This window comes from Tasmannia lanceolata, unplaced genomic scaffold (genome assembly GCF_043159265.1).
Source record: "Tasmannia lanceolata isolate RefF3 unplaced genomic scaffold, GAP_Taslan_0.1 ptg000023l, whole genome shotgun sequence".
In the NCBI taxonomy this organism is placed as follows: Eukaryota; Viridiplantae; Streptophyta; class Magnoliopsida; order Canellales; family Winteraceae; genus Tasmannia; species Tasmannia lanceolata.
The window spans coordinates 23,356,363-23,380,625 of NW_027518700.1; the positions used below are offsets into that span (position 1 = coordinate 23,356,363).

Consider the following 24,263-nt stretch of genomic DNA (forward strand, 5'->3'; position numbering starts at 1 on the left):
TTTTTTCTCCAGGAAACTTGACATTCTTTTGATTCATAATGAAAGTGCTCAGGTAAGGCTTATCAATTGGTATAATCTCTCTAATCAAAGGAAGCATTCTGCGTTCAGAAAAGTCATAAGGGTTGTCCCGTCTATAATATCTTGGGAGCTTTGGAAGGAAAGATGTATAAGACAAATGGAAGGTTAGTCCAAACCTACCTATATTATTATCATAACAATCTTGGATTGGATTGAGATTATTGCAAAAAATCTTGAGCCCAAAAAAGATTGCTCTTTCATTGAATCTCTGGTGGTCCTGCAATTTGGCATTGATCAGCCCAAAGCTTCTTTTCCTAAGGGTATTTGGTTGACTTGGAAAAGGCCTTCGTGTGATATTCTTGAATTGAACATATATGAAGCCTCTAAGGGTAACCAAGGACGATTCAGGAGGAGAAGGGATATTAGAGTTAGTAAAGCTAAGGTGATCTTAGCTTTCTCTCAATTATGGTGTGAGCACCGATATGCAAGCCTTAGTTGTAAATTTCGTTTCGGTTGCCATTTCATTTTGGCGATTGGAATGGAACATTTCGGTCATTTCATTCTGATTTCGGTTGAAACTTTTCGTTCTGCTATGATGAAGGGAATTTTTTTAATACTAAAAATTTTGAAAAAATCCAATAAATTAGAAATTGTTAGAAAAATATAAGAAACAATTAAATGAACCAAATATGTAAAAAAGAAAAATTACTATTAGCTGAAATGCATGTATTGACCTGTGTGTTGACCAGTGCTTGACAAGATGAAAAATCACTATTAGCTGTGATGGGGAGTAAAAAGATCCCCCACTCACGGATCAACAAGTGGCACCAAGGCAAGCCCACATGCTCATCACCCAACAAGGGGTAATATGGTCATTACAGCCTAAAAAAGGAAAGATCAAGTGTAAACCTTGTCCAACTACAATCTTGCACCTGTCCAAGGGCATGAAGGAAAGGGTAAAGTTTGATCCACTAATAGGCTGACACCTGTCTCCAAGGGTCTCCAAGGGCAAAAGGGTAATCCAATACCCAAAACTCCACTATAAAAGGCCTCATAAGGCTCAAAGGTAGGGGACCGAATCCCTAAAAAGCCATCATCTCTAGCTTTGGTTTTTCCAATTTTGTGCCCGTTACTGACTTGAGTGTTGAAGGGCCTGTCCGGAGCTACGAATCCGGGTTGGTCTTCTGACCTCGTGCACTTCTGTGCAGGACATAATTCTCAATCAGTTCAGCAGTTTGGACCCGGTAGATTAGCTCTTTCGTCACTGCCTCATTTGTTACCAATTTTGGGCCTAACAAGCTGAAATGCCTGTGTTGACCTGTCCTCCCCTTCTTCACAGAGGAAGAAGATGTATCCGTCCTACCGGCGAAGGAGACTCTCTTGTCCGCACTTCGAGCAGGCCTGTGGGTCTTGTCACTGCCTTTTTTTGAAAAGGTGTCTTGTCACTGCCTTACTCATCTGCAATCGCTGCCCATCATCAGGCACAGTCACGACATGCTGATCCGACACTGAAGAAGGAACGCCTCGTGCTTGGCGAAGTACCCTCTCTCGTACCTCAGTATCTCCACCTTCAATAACATTTGAATAACCTGAGCAAAAACAAGCAAACATAGAAGAAGGAATCAACCAAAGGAGGAAGAGCATACCAAGTCTGCTATGCTCTAATCGCGTGTAGCAGTCCCCTCCCTCGGCTCTGTAACCTCATGCTGAAGAGCCTGGATAAGTCTTTCTCCTCCTGGATGGCCTGCTTTGCCGAGCTCACTTTGGCTAGTGCCCCCTGGAGCAGATCCTCGAACCCATATCACTGCAAAGCAAAGCAAACCAATGAGAGAAGAGTTCATAGCGAAGCAATGCGTATTGAGCAACCAAAGCAAAAGAACATACCTCCGACAGTGCACCAGACACGAGGGTCCTCAGGCTGCCAATCTACAGCAGCAGGTCATTCCCCTGAGCCCGAGTAAATTGAGAAGCAACAGAAGTCCATCAAATAAAACGGAAAGTGGAGAGCAAGAGTGCAAAAGAGAGAAATAAACTGTAAAAAAAGGTACTCCTGGCGAAGACTCTGGAATGGGGAACCATATGGCAGACTCTGGCACCTCTAGAGTCATCTTCCTCGCCTCTCCTTTGTAACTGTAAGCGAAAGCCCATCCTGGAGTCAGACGATGATCGGGGATCGAGGAAGGTCCTGATCTAGAGGAATGCTCTGATGGAGTCTCAGTCTGAGGCAGACCCCGAGTCGGAGGTAGAAGAAGGGATTGTGCCATATGACGAGAGCTAACAGATGATCTGTTATGAAACCCCTGTAACATACCCCCGCTTTTCATTTCAAAAAAAACATACCCCCCTTTCCCCGCTCATGGGGAGATGATCGTCCTCAACCCTGTCCCTTCCCGCGCAACCAAGATCTCGGTATATCAGGCAAGGTTTTAAAATTCAGTTTCGGCAACTATTTCGGACCCCATCGAAATCCGAAATTTCGGCAAAATCCGAAATTTCGGCGAAATCCAAAATTTGGTATTAAGCTTCGAAATTTGGGATTGAAATTCCAAAATTTTGTAACATTTATCTTTTTTTTTAAGAAAATGCCATTTTCGGACCGAAATTCCGAAATTTGGTATTTCGTGAAATATCAAATTTCTGGAAATTTCGGTTTGATCCCCACCGAAACTTGAAATTTCGGACTTCGGTCGAAATTTAAAACCATGATATCAGGGGCAGGCTCCTTGATCAATGGACTCCTGTGTGGACAAGGCTCTACAAGGCTCTGGTATCTCATCAGCATGGTCCTCCCTCAGAGACCTAATAAGTGCCTCTGTAAACGCAGTAGGAGAGCCCTCTGCCTCAGCAACGTCCATCTTAATGTCAACCTCATCAGCTACCTCATCCTCTACGTCGTGTCAAAAACATATGCATAGGAAATGTAAAGAGTTGAATACAAGCCGAATGAACAAAGAAAAGAAGAAGACGTGATCAGTGGTCAAAGGAGCCATGAGCTCCCGCAGCGCCCACTCAGCAGAGTCTCCAAGATGGAAGAAACTGTCGCTCACCTCGCGCCTGGCGCTCTCCAACAAATCTCGGTCTTGGGCTCTAATCCAATCCATCCTGATAAGAGCGCAGGAATCCTCGGTGCAGTGTATGCCCAAGGGATTCTCGTGCGATCCTTTCTAGCAAATACAAGCATACACCTTCATAGGACCGAAAGATTGCAAATCGCCTCAAGATCCGGCGAGGAAGCTCAAATCTCCGACTCTGAACACTAGGGTGATCGCTCAAAGGACTCCATATGACTTGCAAAAGTGCAATCATCATGTCGGAAAGACAAATCAAATACAAAAGGAAAGCATACTCAAAGCAAGACAGAAGAGAAGGGTGAGGAAACTCACATCCTCCAGTAGGATCGGATCTATGGCTCTACGAGCCTGGCTCATAGATACTCTGTGCCGTACCCCAGTATCTCTCCTCCCTCATCGGGCGTGGGCTGGCCAGAAATTCCTCTCCACATCCTTCAGAGGAGGAGCGTACAACCGGAATTACTCGTAGGCCCAAAACTGCAAGAAACAAGTCATAAAGCAAATCCCTATGAAAGACTGAAAGCATAAAGGAAATAAATGGAATAAGAGATAAAGGTTGCGTACCCCCCAAAAGTACCACAGCCTGACATCGACTTCCAGTCGCTGCGAGACACCCGGTCCATCTCTTTGGTGAGGTAAGCGTATCCAGCCCTGCCCTAGTCAAACCGATTAAGTGTCTCAACATCGCACACTATGCTTAAAAAGTCCCTAGGAATCGAATTTCCATTCGAAGAGAACGTCTGCCGCAAGACTAATATGAAGGCATCGATAATACACAGCGTCAGGAATCGCAGGTCTCTTGGGATACCTCTCAACCAGGTCAACTTGATCCAAGCGCCAGAAGCATTACCAGCTCGAATGGGCTCTCCTTCCTCGTCAACATCTGGCACCACCTCCTCAACAAAAATCAAGGTAGGTATAACTCTATCTCCTCCAATCGGTAATCCCGAAAGTGCAGAAAATGCAAGGGGAGTCATGCCCACTGCTTCTATCAGAAAGTGGAGTGTGTGGGTACTGTCCCACCATCTCTCGGCCAAGGCAAGTACAAGATCTCTCTTGGACTGCCGAGGATTAAGATCAACCAAACACCCGAAGTGTAAGCCCAAGGGTTTCCATGGGTTCAAACATTCACTTTACCTTATTGTTTTGATGCTAGCAAACTAAATTGATTAGCATTTATTAGCATTTATGGACTGATGTGTTGCTCTGAGGTGTTGTGTTATATACAGGAATTTCATGTCATAATCGCCATTACACAACTCATCTCAACACATGGCTTGTGGATCCCAACACATGATGATCAAGAGCTTGCACTCACAGTGAAGACATCACCATTTGGAGGATGTTTAAAGTTAGGAAGCTCAAGTTCAAGATCCCACAAGTTCCCTATCAAGTGTCAAGAAGAAGCTTGGAGTTGAACATGCCATAGTGACACCCCATGTACCTTTCAACTTGCATTGAAGATTGGATGAGAAGTCACAAGAGCCAAATCAGTTGAAGAAGTTTACTCACAAGCCGAAGAAGTCCAAGAAAGTGCAAAGGAGCGATACATTCCAAGAAGATTCAATGGTATCAATTTTAGAATGTATTTAGAGTCCTCTTGATATTTTGTAAAATGCACTTTCAATAGGTTTTCATACTTAAGTTTTTATATCTTTGAAAACCATACACGCACTCAAAAATGTGTTTGAAAACCTAGGACTAAAGCCCAAAGACCATGGCCCAAAGCCCTGAATTTTAAATGTTAAAAAGGAATTTCAAACAGGGCCGGTCGACCGGGGTGTCCCGGGCGACCGCGGAAGGATGGCTGGAATTCCAGGGTCCTCCGAACAAAGGCGGGCCGGTCGACCGGGGTAAGCCGGGCGATCGCGGAAATGGTTATGTGGAATCAGAACCATTCCGTCACGGGTTTGGGCGGGCGACCGCTGTGGGTCGGTCGACCGAGATAGGTTTTTGAGTTTAAATTTTGAGCGAACAGGTAGCCCTCGCCGGGCGACCGCCATGGGACTGGTCGATCGCGACGGTAAGAAATTTGAAAATATGAAAGTGCACCCGATAGGGGCGGGCGACCGCTGTGGCTCGGTCGACGGCGACGGTCGGGCAAACTAGCCGTTGGGGCTTTCGCAGGTTGACTTTTTCAACCCTATTTTTTACAGTTTTGCCCCCAAACGGTCATATTTTCAAATATACTATATATACATCATTAATACCTATCTAAACAAGCTTTTGAACATTTTGAAAAGATCCAATCCCATCATTTTGAGCTTTAACTTTCAAATCAAAAGCTAAAACCTCTTTGAGCTTGGATTTCCACATTTTATCAAGAGGTACTCCATAGGCTTTACATTTGTATCTTTCTTTGGAGTGATTGTGAGCTATTAACTTTGTAATCCGCCTATTAAGAGGCATTGAGAGTTTTTCTTTTCTTTTGTTCTTCATTTGAAGAGGGTCTCCGATTCGGCCCGGTAAGAAAGGTGAATCTAGTTGAGGGTCTTCTCTTCCATTGTGAGGGTCTACTTTTCGGCCCGTTTAGAAAGGAGAAGACATTGTAAGAGGGTGTGTCCCTTCGCAAGGCTTTGTGCAGAAAGAGTTTGTTCCCTTTGGAGTTGGAGGATGTGTTTGTATGGTTTAGAGGTTTGCCATTGAAGAACCTCATTTTTAGTGGAGTCCCCAAGGAGGTAAACTTGGAAGAGTGGAGTAGGTCTTGTGATAGACCGAACCACTTTAAATCTTGTGCCTTGTGGATCACTCTTCTTCTCCATCCTCTCTTGCACATGTGATGATTGGTAAACTCTAACCCTAACTTGTTTTTATGTTTTAAATTGAACAAGGGTTAGTGAATGCATGATAAAGTAATGTCTAAACCCTAACTTTCATTACTATGCTTATTTAAACAAGGGTTAGACTAATTAGTGCTAAATTAAGTGGATTAACTTTTTAATCTTCCACCAAATTAAGCCTAAAATTTTTAATTGACCAATTCACCCCCCTCTTAGGTTGTCACACGTGGATTTCACGAGGCCATAACAATCGACCTGGTATCTGGAGGGAGAGAATGCCAAAATTCCCCCACCAAGCCCCGTGGTGTCACTAAGGGCACGGCCTACGAATGGGATAAAATAAAAAAATAAAATCTTGTGTCTGATTCCGGTGATTAAAAACTCGCAGTCATTCGATTCACGAAGGGTGGTTCGTAAAATCTCTGGATTAACCACCCTCCACAAATCAAATAATTACGAACTTAATCACACGCAATCTTTGCGATTATCACTACAAGTTCAACCGTAAATATCGCGGCCCGCAAAGATAAACAAATACGAGAGGCTACAAATTTCCTCGTCAAACACTCCCTCCGAGTTCCTTTTAGGGACCGACTCCCTTAGAAACTCCAAATAAAATCAAAGCAATAAATGAAATAAAGTGCAAAATGTAAAGACTCACCGTTGGATCGCAGAAGCAATCCGATAAGTGGACCCGTATGCGGTGAAGGAGTGTAGCCTGGTACCACTGTGTGACTCCCTTGTCTGCATCACCAGGTCGAGATCGGTCTTGTATCACCGCTCGGCCGCCTCTAGGATGTCGTCTCCTTATCACTCGAAATTCAATGAATCAACTAACAAAGAACGAGTGCAAAGCTAAGAACAAGTGCAATAGCTAAAGACAAGCGCAAAGCGGGCACCAAATATGAAGCAACAAATCCAAAAAGAATAAAAAACAAAGAAAAGTGAAAAAACAAAGGGAAATGAGGAGAGAGTGTGGAGTAAAGAGAGGTAGAGAGAGTAAGAAATGCTCTCCCCTTTATATAGCCCTCCCTCTCCAAAATCGCCCCCTGCGATTTTGGAGACCCTCCAAAATCGTTGGTTTTGTTCCGGGACCCCTGGTTCCCTTGGTTTCTCCCCGATTTTACCAATTTCAATTCCTTAATCCTATTTCTTGCATTCTGTTCGGATTTCCTCTCCATATTTTGATCATTTCAAGCAAATTTGATCGATATTCCACTCCGGGGTCTTGACAAAAAACCAATCAAAACCAGAAACAGCCAATCAAAGCATTGGTTAAGCTTTCCTTTAGCTTCTAAAATCTCGTCAAAAGTTCAATGCACTCCACAAAGAATCAATCTAATAATAACCAATGCCTACCCAAAAGTATTTCTTTGGAGTAGTTATTCCCAATCATTGAGATCAGAACCGATTATTCTCAGGAGTCTCCGCGATCAACCCATGAAACTCCTAAACTTTCTTGATTTATCTCCCGCTTTCAAATGTCACTTCATCAAATACCCTCAAAAGCGTTTTGATCTCCAGCGAATTCACAAGCATTTAACAATTGCCTTTGTTGGCATTTCCAGTTGTCCCACGCGGCATTCAACCGACCGCTTATTTGAATCGGTCAATTCTTGTCGAGCCACCTCGATCAATTCAATCTTTCAAATGCATCAACCAATGTCAGCCACACCTCAATCAAAATCAAACTTTTCCATGCATCGGTCATCCAGACCAATCTTTGAATGATCACTCAGATCATTCTCTCTGTCCAAAAAATCAACCAAAGCTCGATAGCTCAACACCCGCCTTTTGCCATTCGATTCAAAATTTCTAGATCGGATGCCAACAATGCATCCCTTCTTTCCAAATTCCAGATCGGATGCCAACAATGAATCCCTTCCTGGTGGTCGATCGGATGCCAATAACGCATCCCTTCCTTCCAAATTCCAAATCGGATGCCAACAACGCATCCCTTCCTGGTGGTGGATCGGATGCCAACAACACATCCCTTCCTTCCAAACTCCGAATCGGATGCCAACAATGCATCCCTTACTGGTGCTGGATTGGATGCTAACTACTCTCCCTTCCTTCCAAATTCCGGATCGGATGCCAACTACGCATCCCTTCCTTCCAAATTCTGGATCGGATGCCAACAACGCATCCCGTCCTAGTGCTGGATCGGATGCCAACATCGCATCCCTTCCAAATTCTGTATCGGATGCCAACAACGCGTCCCTTCCTAGTGCTGGATCGGATGCTAACTACGCATCCCTTCCTTCCAAATTCCGGATCGGATGCCAACAACGCATTCCTTCTTGGTGTTGGATCGGATGCCAACAATGCATCCCTTCCTTCCAAATTCCGGATCAGATGCCAACAACACATCCCTTCCTCGTGCTGGAGCGGATGCCAACAATGCTTCCCTTCCAAATTCCTGATCGGATGCCAACAATGCATCCCTTCTTGGTGCTGGATCGTATGTCAATAACGCATCCCTTCCATAACAATTACTGGATCGGATGCCAACAACACAACCCTTCCTTCCGAATACTGGATCAGATGCCAACAACGCATCCCTCCCATTCAATTCCATTCCATTTTAGGACCGGATCCCAACGAACGGTTCCCTTCCCTTTCATTCAAGTCTTGGATTGGATCCCAACGAACGGAACCCTTCCAATTCAAATGAACGAATCCCTTCCAATTCAAATTCTGGATCGGATCCCAACGAACAGATCCCTTCCAATTTAGGATCAGATTCCATTGAACGAATCCATTCCATTCAAATCCTGGATCGGACCCCAATGAACGGATCCCTTCCATTCCATTCTAGATCGGATCCCAACGAACGTATCCCTTCCGTTCAAAATTCTGGATCAGATCCCAACAAACGAATCCCCTCCCATTCAAATCTTGGATCAGATCCCAACGAACTGATCCCCTCCATCTGGATCGGATCCCAACCAATGGATCCCCTCCACTTCAAGCTTAATTCTGGATCGGATCCCAATGAACGGATCCCCTCCACCTCAAAATCCGGGGTCGGATGCCAATGAACGCATCCCTTCCTTTCAAAATTCGGATCAGATGCCAACAACACATCCCTTCCATTGAAAATCCTCACATCAAATACCCTTCCATTCAATTCAAATCCTTCATTGGATGCCAACAACGCATCCCCTCAAATCAAATCTTGCACTGGATGCCTGAAAGGCATCCCCTCAATTGTCCCTCCCAAGCAAACCAATCTGCAGATCGAGTGCTCTGATAGGTAGCACTGCTACGATCCTGGTTATAATCAGGTGACAGCCTGACCCTACAAGTGTCCCCCCCCCCCCCCCCCCCCCCCCCCCATCAGGCAATAGCCTGGCCCCCATTGGTCCCTCCCGGCTGATAACGTGACGTCCGCCCAAGACTTGCTTAACAGTAGTACATTTTCAAAAACTTAAAACCGTCAGTGAGAGGTTTCCGCTTAAGGAGCTGACAGCAACACCTCTCGGTGAAGGCCGTTGCGCTTAAGGACCCTTAGTCCTTATTGTCAAAATGATGTTGTGTCTTTGGCTTTGGCATTCGCGTGCTAAAGCACTCTCTATCAAAGAGGGGCATATATAGACACCCCATTTTGTCAAGACCAGACTAATGATATGTTGCTGTGATGATGGATCTTATGATTAGTCCCGAGGCTTCTCTGGTCTTTCTCTCGATATCTCTCTCAGTATTTCCCTAGTTTTTTCAACCACACAAAGTTACCCAGAACACCAAGACACTCAACAACCAAGCCTACATCCAGAACCATCCTAGTTCACCAATACCTTCCGACCGAGCCCTGAATTGGTCAAACAGAGGTCCCAAAGATAAAGCCCAATAGCTCGGCACCCGCCTTTTACGACAACACAAAATCCTGAAGATCTAATCACCAAAACTCAGTAAAAGCTCCACCAGAATGCATTTAGGGGAACCAAAACCACCTTTTGGTCACCGGAAACTACTTTTTGGGAATCAGAAACCCCTTTTCGTTACCGGGAACAACCTTCCTAGAGCCAAAATCCACTTGTCAAACAAGTCACAAATCAGAACCAACTTCCAGGAACCAATACCACTTTTGGCTCACAAGAAACCACTTTTTGGGAACCGGAAACCACTTTTGGCTACCAGGAACAACCTTCTTGGAACAAGAAACCACTTGTCAGCCACCAACTAACTAAAAACTGCCAGGGGCCTGGGATCGGCAACCTGAAGCCCGAAACCCTTCATCGTGACCTGGAACCATCAACCGGAACCTGGAACCACTTTTTGGTGGTGGGGCCCTCCCCACCTGCGATTCTGTGAGCCCCCAAAATCACTACTAGTGATTATGGGAGCCTGACAGCGATTTTGGGTGGCCTCTATAAAAGCAAGGCTCTCCCACCTCATTTTCATGCCCTCTTCACTCCCTTTCCTCCCTTGCTCTAGTTTTATTCCCCCTCCTTTGATATTCACACCCCCTATAGCATTTACACCCCTCCTCTTTGATATTTACTCCCCTCCCTCTTTGATATTCACACCCCTTCCTCTTTTGTTTTAGAAAACCCTAGAGAGAGAAAGTGAGAGTAACAGAGAGAAAGCTAGAGAAGCTTGTGGAGATTTCCGGAAACTAATCCTACCTAGTTTCTGCCAAAACTCCTCTGATATATGACAGAGCGTCGGAGTTCTGCCGAAATCTCCTCTGATATACCACCGGACGTCGGAGCTCTGTCGAATTTCTGAGGATCTGGAGTAGCACCAACCTATATTTACAGCTTTTTGTACTTTTCGTTACTGATATATCATCGGACGTTGGAGTTCTGCCAAAATCTCCTTTGATATACCACTGGACGTCAGAGTTCTTCCGAATTTCTGACAGTACCAACCCCTTTTGTAATTTTATAGCTTTATGTACCTTTACAAAATCGGTAGCGGGTAGCTATAGGGTTTGGGGATCCTCTGGCCCCAAACCCTATTGCGTACCCCTTATTTCCTTTACTTTATGTCATTTAAATTATGTCATTTTTGTGAGGATAGCTATAAGATCTGAGATCCATTTGCCTCAGGTCATATAGTCGAAATCCTGTTTCTCTTACAATTAAGTACATAAAAACACTTTCCTTATAGTTATTCTCTTTCTTTCTGTTCAAAACCCAACCCAGGAATAAGTTTAATCGTAATAAGAATGTAAAATCAACTTTGCTAAAGTTTTCCCACATCCACCAATTCAAGTCAGGAGATCGGATTTTCCCGGGCATGAGGGGTGCCTAACACCTTCCCCTCATCTAACCATATCCCCCATCCAGATTTCTGACAAGACCATGCCGAAAACAAAGTTAATCTGGGGCCTAGGCCCCATAAACTTTGGTTATTGCTTTTCTCGTGAAATTCGGATTCTTATCCCAAATTCACTAGAAATGCATATCATGGGTCCTAGGCCCTAACCTAGGTGGCAACTCTGAGAACCTCTCTTTTCCCGTGAAATTTAGTTCTTTATCCCAAGTTCACAGGAAACGAAGACACAAACACTCCCCTAACCAAAGGGAACAAGAGAACAATAAACAGACACCACCCGAGTGTGGGGAGATACGGAGAGATAGGGCGGGTCAACAGACTGGACGACGCGTTCCCTCTTCTATCCGGGGTCCATGCCTACATGAGTCACACTCAACCAGGAATCCTGGAGAGGTACTGCATTGCTTTCTTTTGGGGTTAAGAGTGCCAAAGAATGATCTTCCCACATTGGAAAACAATGTAACATATTGGCATTGCGAAAATCAAAATGGTTATCTAGAAGTTGCCAAGGGCAGTGAGAAGCATCAAATGTGAAGGAAAACATATCCACTGGAGTGTAGCTTAACAAATCAGTCTTATCATTCTTTCGTATAGACTGACATGGCAGCTGGAAGGGTCTAGCACCTTGACATTGAAATTTTCAATTTCTGCCCTCCATGAATTCCCAATTCCCATTCAAGATTTAGTAGCTTCTGCAGAATCTTCTCGTATCATATGATCTCTTTGTCCGTAGCGTAAATAGGTTGTGCCCCCAAAATCATTTCCATAGGATGATCCTAACCCTCAGATCTCATAATCTTCAGTCCCTCAATAGATCAGAGGGTTAGGATCATCTGATGGAAATGATTTTTGGGGCATAAGGCAGGAAATTCACGGTGACTACATCTCAACCGAATGGTTGTTAACTGCTAGCATCTGACACTTTTTTAATAAGAAATCTGCTATGTGCTGCAAGAGGTGATTTGCTTTTGTTGTGTCTACGAGGATAACATCCTTATGATTCTGTAGTTATTCTAGTTTATTTCATTAGTCACATGTTGGTCTAGAAGTTAACTGAGTAAGAAGAGAATTTGATTATTCAGTTAGGCTGAAGTAGTAGGTACAAAATGTAAGTTTTCACCTTGCAGAAGCATGTCATTATGTTTGCCCTGAGCTTTTCTAGTCCTTAGATGTACATCTGCAAAATACTCTGAAAACTTTGAATGGTCATTTCTCTTGTCTTGTTACAGACTATGCAAAAGTGCGGCTGTGAGTTTTACCTGTTTGAAAGAAACTCTTATTTTACTGGAATCTATATTCTGTATGCCTAGGGTAAAACAATTAAAAACACGGACTTTTGAATTCTGATTAGCTGCCACATTCATTTTTTGTGTTTTGACTCGTGCTTGTTTTCTTTTTCTGTATTTTATACGGTACAATCACTTCTAATTGCAAAGCATTTTTTGTTTCACATTCTGAACACTTTAATATTTACTTGCAACAATGTGTACTAATTTCTTCTGTATTGACAGAGAAAGATTGTTAACCGGCCACTTGCTGGGACTGTTAGAAGAGGCAAGACCCAAAAGGAGGATCAGGTGTTAGAAAAACAGCTGTTGAATGATCAAAAGCAATGTGCTGAGCACATTATGCTAGTCGATTTGGGGAGGAATGATGTTGGAAAGGTTCTTCTTTTCATTAGTCTCTAAGACCAATTATTATGCTGCTCGGAAGCTCCAAATTTGGATTTGTTATTCAATTTGATTTAAATAGCCGACAAAAGTTTTCATGCATTCAAAAGCATTTCTAGTTTTGTTACTCATTTGTTCTCTCTTCTACATTTTCCATAGTACATAGCTGAATGAAACATTTAGGTTATATTTCATTTATTACTCTTATTAGTGGCAAATTCATCAACTTTCTAGTTGTCTATTTGGAAAAGGCTGCTTGGTGGGAAGTAAAGATCATTGTGGTCCTCGGTATGCATGGTAACTGCCATGCATTTATGCATTGATATGTGGTTAATCTATGGCTGACCTATCATTTTCAAACAAAAAAAAAAATCTTTGGCTGACCTAGATCTCTGGCTTAAATAACACATTTTGTGCTTAGATCTGTAACGACCCTCTATCAGAGTGGTCGCTACGGACAAGGAAGGCAAATAAAACAACAAGAATTTTTTTTAAAACCATACATACTTAAAAAGGGATTCACCATGAGAAACTAAACTAGATGTTCTCATTCATTAAAATAAAATCTATGACATAAATCAATTCTAAACTAATACCATATCTAGGAATAAAATAAAATTTCAACCTATCAACTACTACTCAAATACTACTCAAAGTCTGTAAATCAATCAAATAAACTAAATATCCAACTACTGGATATCATATCAACCCTCAAACTCTACGAACACGCTCCCAATTCCCGTGATGCCGATCTATGTTTGTTCGTTTTCAAAAGTTCCTTGTTTTTCTCGATCCCTGTGAGAGAAAATGGGGTTAGCAAAAGCTGTGCAAAATCATCTAGTGGCTCGGATAGTAAGATTTCACCAAAAATAAAATCACATTATAAAAGTTTTCTCATGATTACAAGCATTGCACAATAATATCTGAAGAATAAATCTGAACAAGAAACTTGTTAAACAACTAAAATAATAATTTATAAAACAGTAAGAAAAGATACATGTGTATGAAAAGTAAAAGATGCAATTGCACATGCTTAACTATCCCGGGACTATACGGCATTTTCTAATACTTTCCTTATTCCAATTCCATCTTGTAAGACTTTATACTGGTCGTTGGTTCTCAACCATCAAGGACCCTCCACCCACTTTTGGGTGTGCTCCTACCCGTGATGCATCGCCAGCCCGAGGTTGTACGCTCTCAGCCGGGGTGGCTTTTGGCGCTATGCCCAAGGTTGGCTCCAAGGGGGTCTCCCTTTTTGGGCCTCCCTCCCATTTTACCATATAAAATCCATGACGTTAATCAATTCTAAACTAATACCATGTCTAGGAATAAAATAAAATTTCAACCTATCAACTACTACTCAAATACTACTTAAAGTCTGTAAATCAATCAAATAAACTAAATATCCAACTACTGGATATCATATCAACCCCCCAACTCTACGAACACGCTCCCAATTCCCTTGATGCTGATCTATGTTTGTTCGTTTGCAAAAGCTCCTTCCTCGTTTTCTTCATCTCTGTGAGGGAAAACGGGGTTAGCAAAAGCTGTGCAAAATCATCTAGTGGCTCGCATAGTAAGAGTTCATAAAAAAAATCGCATTATAAAAGTTCTCATGATTACAAGCATTGCATAATAATATCTGAAGAATAGATCTGAACAAGAAATCTGTTAAACAACTAAAATAATAATATGTAGAACAATAAGAAACGATGAATGTGCATGAAAAGTAAAAGATGCAATGGCACATGCTCAACTACCCCGGGACCATACGACATTTCCCAATACTTCCTTATTCCAATTTCATCCTGTAATACTTTATACTGGCTGTTGGTTCCCGACCATCAAGGACCCTCCACCCACTTGTGGGTGTGCTCCTCTGTAGGATTTCCTTTGGGTCAACCCATAAGGGCCTACCCGTGATGCATCGCCAGCCTAACGTCGTACTCTCTCGGTCGGGGTGGCTTTTGGCGCTATGCCCAAAATTGGCTCGAAGGGGGTCTCCCTTTTTGGGCCTCCCTCCCAATATTACCATGTATGCAATCGTACTTTTTATACGTACCTCCTCTCTTGCACCTGCATGGTTAGCTTTTAACAAGTTCCATTTATTTTCAACAATTTCAAATATGAGCAGGATATCAACTTCAACAATGTAATATCATATGTAAGAGGCAACAAGAATTACAAAAGAAAAACATAATTATAACTACGATTTCATTCTTGGAAACTATTAGTATCAAAGTCACTACCACTTGGCTTTACTTGATTTAAATGTAAAGGATGAAATGTGGAGTCCTACGTATCAGTCGGGAAATTTCCTAAAAACACGTGTCAATGGTGTTAGCCTATTTATCTTAATGGTTTTATTATTCTCTAAATCCTAGTGAGCCCTTTTTAACTTATTTATTTTTCCTTTACAAACATATTTCCACTACTACGCACACATGACATGTCCTTACACTAAAGAAAATCGCATATGTTCACATACCCCTCTTGCGCCTTAAGCCTTCCTAAAACGACGATTTTAAAAGAATTTCCACCCCTTTTTATTGCTGATTTATACTTAAAACTTCCTTCAAACACTCCCGTACTTAGCACATATATGACATCTTTCACGAACCATCACAAGCAGAATTTATATAACATAAATACGCAAGAAATCCTCCAAAACAGCCCCTTTAAATCGCATTTTTACATGCTGATTTCTTTGAAAACCTATCCGAAATTCACATACGATTCACTACCATACCACAAAGCCTTTTGGAAAATCATATGTACACCTCTCACTACAAACACATACTTATATCATAAAAAAATTACACTATAAGTTGCTGATTTTTGAAGGTAATCCCTACAAAACCATAACTACGAATCCTATCTATTACATATATCAGAATAATTATCTCACAAGCATCATATAACACAACAATCATCAATTCTTATAAAAAACAACCCGGTTGTATGCCGATTTTGCAGAAACACACACCCAGTATCACATACAACTCATTAACAATTATATCTATCATACAAACTAAAAAAAATAATCAACATAGATCGAAAACCCTATAAAATCTTTGAAAAACAGCCCTTCGACCTTGCTGATTTTTAACAAAATACTATTTAAAACCTTAAATATAAGTCTTATGTACTACAAACATCATGAAAATCATCCCACAAGTATCATACCACATAATTACCATTTATTTTTGTTGTGAGGAAGAAGATGAGAGAAAGTGAAATGAGTTAGGGTCTCTCCCCTTCACTCAAGTATATATATTAAGATGGAAAAGAAGAAAAGACTACTATGCCCTTATGGCATACATACATAAAAACACACATAGATATCCAACACTCTCCTTCAAGCTGGAATGTATATATTACACATTCCTAGCTTGTTACAAATATCAATAAATTTAGCTTTGCGCAATGGTTTGGTGAAGGTGTCCGCTAGTTGGTCGGCCGATCGAGTGAAAGTAGTACGTAACACGCCCTGCTGGATCCTGTGTCTAATGAAGTGGCAGTCCACCTCAATATGCTTGGTGCGCTCATGAAACACAGGATTGTTCGCAATATAGATAGCGGCCTTGTTGTCACAATACAACTCTGCAGGAGAAGATGAAGGAAACCCAATCTCAGATAGAAGAGAACGTAGCCAAATGAGCTCACTACAAGTGTGAGACATAGCCCTGTATTCTGCTTCAGCACTTGACTTAGATACAACACTTTGTTTCTTGCTACGCCATGACACAATGTTTCCCCGACAAAGGTGCAATATCCAGAAGTGGATCGTCTGTCAGCAGGAGAGGCAGCCCAATCAGCATCACAAAAGGCCTTTATTTTCATGTGACTATGTTTCTTGAAAAGTAGCCCTTTTCCTGGAGCACTTTTAAGTAACGAAGGATATGCACTATAGCTGCCTAGTGAGAGGTACGAGGGTCTCTCATGAATTGGCTGACCATTCCTATAGCATAGGAAATATCAGGACGAGTGACAGTAAGATATATGAGCTTTCCAACAAGTCTCCTATATCGGCCAGGATCCTGTAATAAGTCTCCCTCTTCTAGAAGGAGCCTTTTATTTGGTTCCATGGGAGTACTAGCAGGTTTGATCCCCAAGGATCTAGTCTCATCCAGAAGGACCAACACATATTTTCGTTGAGATAGGGAAACATTTGTACCAGAGTACAACACCTCAATCCCTAGGAAGTATCGAAGGCGACCAAGATACTTTGTAGAGAACTGTTTCTGAAGAAAACTCTTCAATAGTTGAATGCCACAAGAGTCACTCCATGTAATGATAATGTCATCTACATAGACTATGAGAATGACATACCCAGCATCAGATTTGATGCTAAAGACAGAGTGGTCCACTTCACATTGCTTCATACCATATCCTATGAGAGAATCACTGAACTTGCCAAACCAAGCCAGGGGGATTGTTTGAGGCCATATAGGGATTTGTGAAGATGGCAGACAGAAGTGGTCAACTCCCCCTGAGCAACATACCCTGGAGGTTGCTCCATATACACCTCCTCAACCAAAGTGCCATGGAGAAAAACATTTTTGACATCAAGTTGGTGAAGACGCCACCCATAGTTGACTGCTAATGAGATAAGAACACGCACAGAGGGTATTTTGGCAACAGGGGAAAATGTGTCAGTGTAATCAATCCCATAAGTCTGAGTGTATTCTTTAGCAATCAAGCGCACTTTGAGGCTCTCAATTGTGCCGTCAGGAAGGTATTTGATGGCATATATCCATCTGCATCCAACTAGGTGAACTCCAGGAGGAGGGGGAACAAGAGCCGAAGTCTGATTCGCCTGAAGGGTGCTCATCTCATTGTCCATAGCAGCCCGCCAGCCAGGGTGTGCCAGGGCATCCTGCAAAGAATTAGGCAAGGAGACAGAAGACAACGAAGCTACAAAGCCATGAAATGCAGGAGAGAAACGGTCATAAGAGACATAATAAGACGATAGAGGGTGAGCAGTAGTACGTGAGCGTGTACGAGATGCAATGGGAGAATCTAGTGGAGGGCTAGAAAGAGGCAATACCTGTGAAGTAGGGGCTGTGATCTCTGGTTGGGACGACATTGGCGCAAGCAGAGCTGGAGAAGGCTGAGGACGGGATCTGTGCTGGTAGATCCTTAACGGGGCAGGGAACCTGCAGAGGAGGAGGTGGAGACGGAGTAGCTTGCATGGGGGCAGGAAGAGAGGGTACCGCATCGGGAAGAACTGGGAGAGGAGGAACCGAAGAGACCTATGGAGGAGGACTCGCAAAATACGGGACAGACTCGGAGAAGGTAGCATCGGCAGAAATAAAGCACCGACGAAGACTAGGACTGTAACACCTGTATCCTTTCTGGGTGCGGGAGTAACCCAGAAATACACATCGTTCGGCCCGGGGGTCTAGTTTGTCCACACCTGGGCCTAGCTTGTGGACAAAACACATCCAAACACGCGAGGGGTAAGAGGAAATGGTTCACCGTGAGGGTGAAGGACCGAAAAAGGGGATTGATTGCTTAAGACTGACGAAGGAAGACGGTTAGCTAGGAAGCAGGACGTAAGAATGGAATCACTCAAATATACCTTAGGAACATGAATCTAAACAAGAAGAGTACGTGTCATGTCCAGAAGGTAGCGCAACTTCCTCTCAGCAACACCATTTTGCTGAGAGGTGTATGCACAGGAGGATTGGTGTAGAATCCCATGAGTGGCTAAGAAGTCCTGAAACCCACTCGAAGAGGAAAGATACTCTCTAGCAGGAAAAATACTCGTTAGCATTATCTGTTTGTAAACACTTAAGGGACCAATCATATTGAGTAGTAATTTCAGCATAAAAAGTGCGAAAAGCAGTAAACACTTCAGAACAATTTTTAAGTAAGTAAACCCATGTCATTCGACTAAAATCATCCACAAAGACAATAAAGTATGCATATCCAAAAACTGAGTTGGTCCTCGATCGACCTCATACATTTGAATGAACCAACTCAAAAGGTCTCAAAACTCTACTATCAAGCCTAGAAGGGAACGACACACGATGGTGTTTCCCGAGTTCACAAGACTCGCACTGAAAGGGCTGGAGGCTAGAGGAGACAATGGTGGTCTGCCTGAGGCGTTGAAGAGATGGATGATCAAGACGACAATGCCACTGATAGGCATCAATAGAGCTGTTCAAAATGGTGGGAGAAAGATGGCACTGGAGGTGATAGAGGCCGCCCAGCTCACGACCCGTTCCAATCGTCTTCCCAGTCGAGAGATCCTGAAAAACACAATATGAAGGGAAAAATGAGACAGAGCAACGCAAAGATTTAGTAAGCTGACTGACTGATAACAAATTAAAAGGAGATGTAGGAACACACAAGACATATGACAGAGTAAGGCCCTCATGGGATGGAAGAGAACCACTACCAGAAATGGGGGCTTTGGTGCCATCAGCAAGAATGACAGAACGAGAATGAGAAGGAAATGACTGAAATGATGTAAGGGATTGAGAGTTACCCGTCACATGGTTGGATGCCTTAGAATCAATGATCCAGGAGCTGGAGCTAGTGAGAAGGGAAGCAGGTGCACTACCTGACTGGGCGACCCCGACGGATGGTGGGTGACTGCTAAGGCAGAGACGCTGAAGCTCCTCATAATCGGCTCTGGTGAACTCAAATGGCTCGTCTGGAAGATCGGAACCAGAAGACTGGAATGTGCCATTAGTAGGGGACGCAGCAGAGAGGTGGACGGCGCGGGAATTGCGGAGCTCTGGATGGAGCATGAAGTAAGTATCAACACGGTGACCATCCCTCTGGCAGTCAGTGCAATATGGCCTACCACGACCACGAGTACCACAGCCACCACCCATCACACGACCACGACCACGACCACGACCACGACCATGGCCAAAGGACCCAGGGCCATGACCAAAAGAACCAGTGCCTCGGCCGGAAGAAGCCTGAGTATCATACGAAGCAAGAGCGGAACCCTAAGAAGGAAGCATAGTGGAGGAGCTACCAGGGGCACACTGCTGGGCACGGGAGTAAATCTCCGGGAGAGAGCGTATGGCCCCTGAGCTGATTAGCTGCTGGCGGAATGGCAAGAAGTCTGGGCCCAAAGACTCAAGGTAGTGTATAGCCCGAAGCTGATCCCGCTGCCGAGCAAGAACGGTCAAATCTGAAGTGCCCCCATGAACACATCGAGCTGCTGGCAGAGAGAGATAAACCGGCTGTAATGATCTGAGAGGGATAAATCGCGAAGCTCGAGACGAATCTACTCAGAGTAGGTCGCACAAATGCGAGTGAGGTTATCAACCCCAGAGAACATGAGAGCAGCATGCTTCCAAATATCCTTGGCAGTCGCCAAGTCCATCATCGGCAGAGAAATGTGAGAAGCCATACTCTGCCATAGCAACGTGCTAAGCATCGCATCATCCTGACGCCACTTGTCATAGGAGGGGTCGGAGGAGGGTGGAGGACCCCACTCAATGAGAGACTCTGCCGCGAGCAAGAAGATAGGTCTCAACGGCCTTCCTCCAGCTAAGATAATTGGAGCCATCGAGGCGCTCCGAAGTCATCTGGGAAAAGGACTGCTCAACAAAAGGAGAATACATTGTGGGATGATAGCTCAAGGGAGGAGCCATGGGAGGAGCCGTCACACTGTTAGTAAGGGAGGGTGAGGCAGGAAGATCCGAAGCAGTCGAGGTATCCATCGAGAGGAAGGGGTTCACAAAGACCTGAAAAGAAATAAAACAGATGAGGACAAAGAGAAGTCAGAAAGGCAACTCCATCGGACGAGCGCAGCACCGACGACCATAGAGCATGAGAAGTGACATAGAGAGACAATTCACATGTAGAAGCATAGAGGGGAAGACTCGGGTCAATGCCGAGGGTCAATCGGAGCCGCGAAGACGAAGAATAGAAATAAAGAGGAGATTTAGACCATGGAGAAGGAGAAGGGTTTAGGGTTTTATGAGGACAAGGAAAGGGGAGGAGATGGGATTAGGGTGGAGGGTGTTAGGAAGAAGGCAAGGAGGAGGGAAATAGAAAGAAGAGGGGGGGAAAATGGGACCAGCAGTAGGGGGGTTACGGCAGGTAGGAGAAGACGAGGGAGGCGAGGGGAGGAGAAGAGGGAGGCGGGGGCTGGGGGAGGAGAAGAGGGAAGCGAGGGGAAGGGGAGGGGTTTACCGTGGGGCCTGAGGGAGGAGAAGAGGGAGGCGGGGGCTGGGGAAGGAGAAGAGGGAGGCGGGGCCTTAGGTGGGGGGATCACCAGCAGGGGGCGAGGGGGAGGGGGAGGGGGTGGGGGGTTGGAGAAGAGGGTTTAGGGCATGGGAGGGTTGGAGAAGAAGAAGAAGAGGAGAATGGGAGGTCTCCACTTTGGTCCCTAGGGTACACTACCCTAGGGCGTGAGAGGAAGATGATGAGAGAAAGTGAAATGAGTTAGGGTCTCTCCCCTTCACTCAAGTATATATATTAAGATGGAAAAGAGGAAAAGACTAATATGTCCTTATGGCATACATACATAGAAATACACATAGATATCCAACAATTTTTATCAACAATAACCCTTTTTTTATGCTGATTTTATGGGAATAAGCCCCTAAAACCGCATATAACCCACCAATACATCATATTCTTCATTCAAACCTATTTACTATCATCATAGATTGAAACCCCTACGAATTTTTCAAAAAACAGCCCCCTTAACTTGCTGATTTTTTATAAACAAACACATAAAACCCACTCTTAAACATTCATATGGAATTTAAATCCCCCCAAACAACTCGCTAATAACATATATTAGGATTTTACCTTAAACCCTAAAAAAAAAAACCCACAAACCCCTTTTCTTGATTCAAGAAACTAATATTTTTCACACAAACCCTATAATACAAATCAAAAGTAACATTAAAAATCAAAAGGTACTAAATTAGGGCACTACGTGTGAAGGAGACCAAATTTCGAAGAACTCCTAGGTTTTTCCCCTTTCTTCTTCCCTTCTGTTCTTCTCTCACTCTTGGCCTATCTTTCTTTCTCTCAAACTCTCTTTCTCTTTCTTTCCACAATATCTCTCTATACCTCTTTTATTTCTTTTTTTTTTCCGTAACCTCCCTCGCTCTCTCGGACTCTCTTTCTCTCTCTCATGATCTCCCTCTCTCTAAAACTCGCTCTCTCTCTCTAACTCTTGGTTTTCTCTCTCCCTCTAATTCTTGATTCTCTCTCTCTAACTCTCGGTTAAGTGGGGAGGGCCCACTAGAGGCGTGAGTGGGGTGTCATTATCATTAGGGTTAAGTGATTCAAATAATTAATTAAAAGAAAAGGGGTGTCTTTATCAATATGACACTAAGTAATTTGGTGATCGTTACATTCTACCCTCCTTGAAAGAATTTCGTCTCCGAAATTCCACTTTCATTATCGGGGAGGAGGGGGTTAGTACAAATTTATATCAACCATCATGCAAAGGAAAGAAAATAGAAGTACAAGCACCTTAAACTGAGCAAAACATACCTCCAAACAATTCTGAAAAATTCTTTTGGATCTCCGATTCCCATTCCCAATTAGCCTCTTCAACGTCATGATGACGCCAAAGTACTTTGACCAACGGAATCGTCTTATTCCTCAAAACTCTCCCCTTTCGCTTAAGAATACGCATAGGGCCTTCTGAAAAAGACAAATCGTCTTGAAGCTCCGGCTCGTCCTCTTCTAAAACAGGAGAAGGATCGGGATGGTACAGGCGAAGCATAGACACATGAAACACATTTTGCATCCTCTCTAATTGTGGAGGTAACTCCAATTCATAAGCTCTTGCTTCCACTCGTTTAGTAATCCTGTAAGGTCCAATGTAACGAGGACTCAACTTCCCTTGCCAAAACGCATGACTGCCTTGAACGAAGAAATCTTCACAAACACCATATCTTCTTCTGCAAATTCAATCTCCCTTTGTCGCTGATCAGCGTAACTTTTCTGTCTGCTTTGAGCTGTCTTTAACCGATCTCTGATCAACACAACTTTCTCTGTTGATTCCTTAACTAACTTCGGCTCAATCAATTGCTTCTCTCCAACCTCCGCCCAACATAAAGGAGATCTGCAAGCATGACAATACGAAGTTTCAAATGGAGCCATTTGAATACTTTTCTGAAAACTGTTATTATAAGCAAAACTCGCAAAGATGCAAGTGTTGCTCTCAATCTCCTCCATAATCCAAAATACAGGCCCTCAACAAATCTTCCAAAATTTGATTTACCCCTTCTGTCTGACCATCTTTTGAGAGTTATATGCCGTACTAAAATTCAAATTGGTTCCCAAAGCTGTATGCAAACTCTTCCAAAATCTTGAAGCGAAACTAGTGTCTCGATCTGAAACAGTAGTCGAAGGCACTCCATGATACTTGACAATCTTAGCTACATACTATCTGCTAATTTCTCTAATTTCCATGTCTTGAATAAAATGAGCTGATTTAATGAGACGATCCACAATCACCTATATTGTATCAAATCCGCTCTTCGTCCTTGGCAAACCCATGATAAAGTCCATTGACAAACTATCCCATTTCCAAACAGGAATCTCTAAATGATTTAAAGTACCGCCAGGTTTCTGATGCCTACTATTATCTTTTGACAAGTCAAACATTTTAAAACATAATCTGCCACATCTCTTTTCATACCGCTCTATAAAAAATTCCTCTTCAAATCTTGATTCATCTTGGTGTTACCCAGATGGATGGTGTAACGAGACTTTTGAGCCTCGTCTAAGATGCTATTTCTGAGCTCCTTCTTAGATGGTACACAAATTCTACCCTTGATATACAAACTACCATTTCCTCCAATAGAAAAATCAGGTTTAGAATTTACCTCAGCCTTCATCTTTATAATTTCATCATCCTCTGTTTGAGCTGGTTTAATAGCCTCCACGAAACCCGATTGGACTCCAAGATTGACAATAAATGAACTGTCACCAACTTCGCAAGTCCCCAAATCCGAATCTCTGAACCGCTCCAATAACTTCTATTCCTCCATCATCAAACAAGTCAACTTTGAATGCTCTTGCCTGCTAAGAGCATCCGCCACTACATTCGATTTTTCAGGATGATAGCTCAAAGTAAAGTTGTAATCCTTAGGGGATTCGAGCCATCTCCTCTGGCACATATTCATTTCCTTCTGATCAAAAAGATTTTTGAGGCTCTTATAGCTGTTGTTGAGGAAGAGAATGAGAGAAAGAGATTGTGAGTTAGGGAGTCCCCCCCTCACTTATGTATTTATATATAATGAGAAATATACAAAAGACTGATATGCCCATAGGCATATTCATACACTATCACTCTCCCTCAAGCTGGAATGTATATCTCAAACATTCCTAGCTTGCTACAATTATAACTCAATTTGGCTTTGTTCAATGGCTTGGAAAACATATCCGCTAATTGGTCCACCGATATAGTGAACACTGTGCATATTTCTCCTTTTGAA

The 24,263-nt window shown here is 43.2% G+C and overlaps 1 protein-coding gene across 1 annotated transcript in view; it reads left to right on the forward strand.

Annotated features, from left to right (window-relative positions):
* LOC143856170 (anthranilate synthase alpha subunit 1, chloroplastic-like) overlaps positions 1-24,263 on the forward strand; it is a 63,493-nt gene that overhangs the window by 14,541 nt on the left and 24,689 nt on the right. Inside the window, exon 8 of the mRNA XM_077366272.1 lies at positions 12,664-12,816. Within this exon, the coding sequence (XP_077222387.1) occupies positions 12,664-12,816 (153 nt within the window). The remainder of the gene's footprint in view (positions 1-12,663; positions 12,817-24,263) is intronic.